The 1,763-nt window shown below is 40.2% G+C and overlaps 1 protein-coding gene across 1 annotated transcript in view; it reads right to left on the bottom strand.

Annotated features, from left to right (window-relative positions):
- Positions 1 to 673: 673 nt before the first annotated feature.
- Positions 674 to 1,763, bottom strand: part of LOC106872870 (trypsin alpha-3) — a 23,319-nt gene continuing 22,229 nt past the window's right edge. Inside the window, exon 6 of the mRNA XM_052977235.1 lies at positions 674 to 1,029. Within this exon, the coding sequence (XP_052833195.1) occupies positions 832 to 1,029 (198 nt within the window). The 3' untranslated portion in view covers positions 674 to 831. The remainder of the gene's footprint in view (positions 1,030 to 1,763) is intronic.

The raw sequence follows: 1,763 nt of genomic DNA, 5'->3' as shown, positions 1-1,763 counted from the left end.
ATTAGTTGTAAACCACCGTATGATATTGCGTCCCCTTATATACAAAATATTACTTAGAGATTCTCTAATTTAGAGATTGATAAAATATGTATGTACCAGCCTCTGACATATATTCTAAAGGTCGTTATGATTGACAAAGAAATTTTAAAGGTGGCTACACCAGCATGGCCACGAAGCTCAAGTCTCTTGACTGTGTGACCAATGAAGGAATGTCTAAAAAAAGTTTAAATGTGCGCAGGAGTGGCTGTGTGGTAAGTAGCTGGCTTACCAACCACATGGTTTCAGGTTCAGTCCCATTGCGTGGCATCTTGGGCAAGTGTCTTCTACTATAGCCTCGGGCCCACTAAAGCCTTGTGAATGGATTTGGTAGACGGAAACTGAAAGAAGCCCGTCGTATATATGTGTATATATGTGTGAGTGTGTATGTTTGTGTGTCTGTTTGTCCCCCCACATTGCTTGACAACCGATGGTGGTGTGTTTATGTCCCCGTAACTTAGTGGTTTAGCAAAAGAGACCGATAAAATAAGTACTAGGCTTACAAAGAATAAGTCCTGGGGTCGATTTGATCGACTAAAGGCAGTGCTCCAGCATGGCCGCAGTCAAATGACTGAAACAAGTAAAAGAGTGAAGAAAAACAAGAAACAATGCTATAAATAAATAAATATATAAAATCTTAAAAGTTCGCAAATGTTTATTGATAGTATAGCTGATGTCGCTATTGTAGCAAAAGGACACAAATACAACAGGGCTCGTCCTCAGTGTGTGTGTGTGTATGTGTGTGTGCGTGTGTCTGTGTCTGTGTGTGTGTTTATTCATGTATGTATATTTATGTTAGTATGTCTGTGCTTGTGTGTCATTCGACCGCTTTGAAATTTCGTCCAAAGTAGTAGTGATCCAAGGACTGAAATGTGCCACACTAGCGAAGACGGAGAGGCCTTCAATACATTCCCATCCATAAGACACGACGCCAACTAACACCAAAGTGTTATCTGAAGAGCGGGTGCAGATCAGTGGGCCACCCGAGTCACCCTGTCAAAGATAGAAAATGGAACATTTAGTATTGTTTGGTTTTGATTAAGTTTAAATATTTTATGTAGTTTTCTTTGTTTTGAAGTTTTAAATTTTGTTTGTAATATGATTTTATCATAGAAGAATTGTCTTCAACGGGTCACGAATGTGGACAGTGTACAGAACAATGGAAAAGACGACAGGTGCGTTTGAAATGTGTATCTTTCGCAGTTTGCAGAATAAGTTGGAAAGACAGGGCAACGCATGCTGCAGTATTAGTAAAGCTGAAAATCCATGGACACCTACAATCAGGAATCAAGTTTACAAATCTATCATATTTTGGACATGCAATACACCACGAATGATAGCGCAAGATCAATCCTGACAGGAAGTGTGCAAAGGACGAGGGCAAGAAACTGTTGAAGATGTCTGTGGATTGACAAAATGAAAGAATGGACTAAAAACAAAATGCTGGCTGATATTCAAACAGTACAATACAGAGGTAAACTGGAGAGTTTTTACAAGGTGACCCCTGAATACAGGAAGGGCAGCTGGCTGCTGTTGCTTCTGATGATTTTAACGGCAACCTTGTGAACTTCTGGGTTTGATCACTGACAAATAGAAAGTGAAAGGGGAATATCGTCAGTAATAGTGTGACGGTTTTTTCTGGCGGTCATTTACGTTTTCTGGGGATCTACATTAACAAATGAAACACACACGCACGCACACACGCACACACACACACACACACACAC

Source organism: Octopus bimaculoides, chromosome 27 (genome assembly GCF_001194135.2).
Source record: "Octopus bimaculoides isolate UCB-OBI-ISO-001 chromosome 27, ASM119413v2, whole genome shotgun sequence".
Classification (NCBI taxonomy): domain Eukaryota; kingdom Metazoa; phylum Mollusca; class Cephalopoda; order Octopoda; family Octopodidae; genus Octopus; species Octopus bimaculoides.
This window is presented reverse-complemented; position numbering and strand designations above follow the sequence as displayed.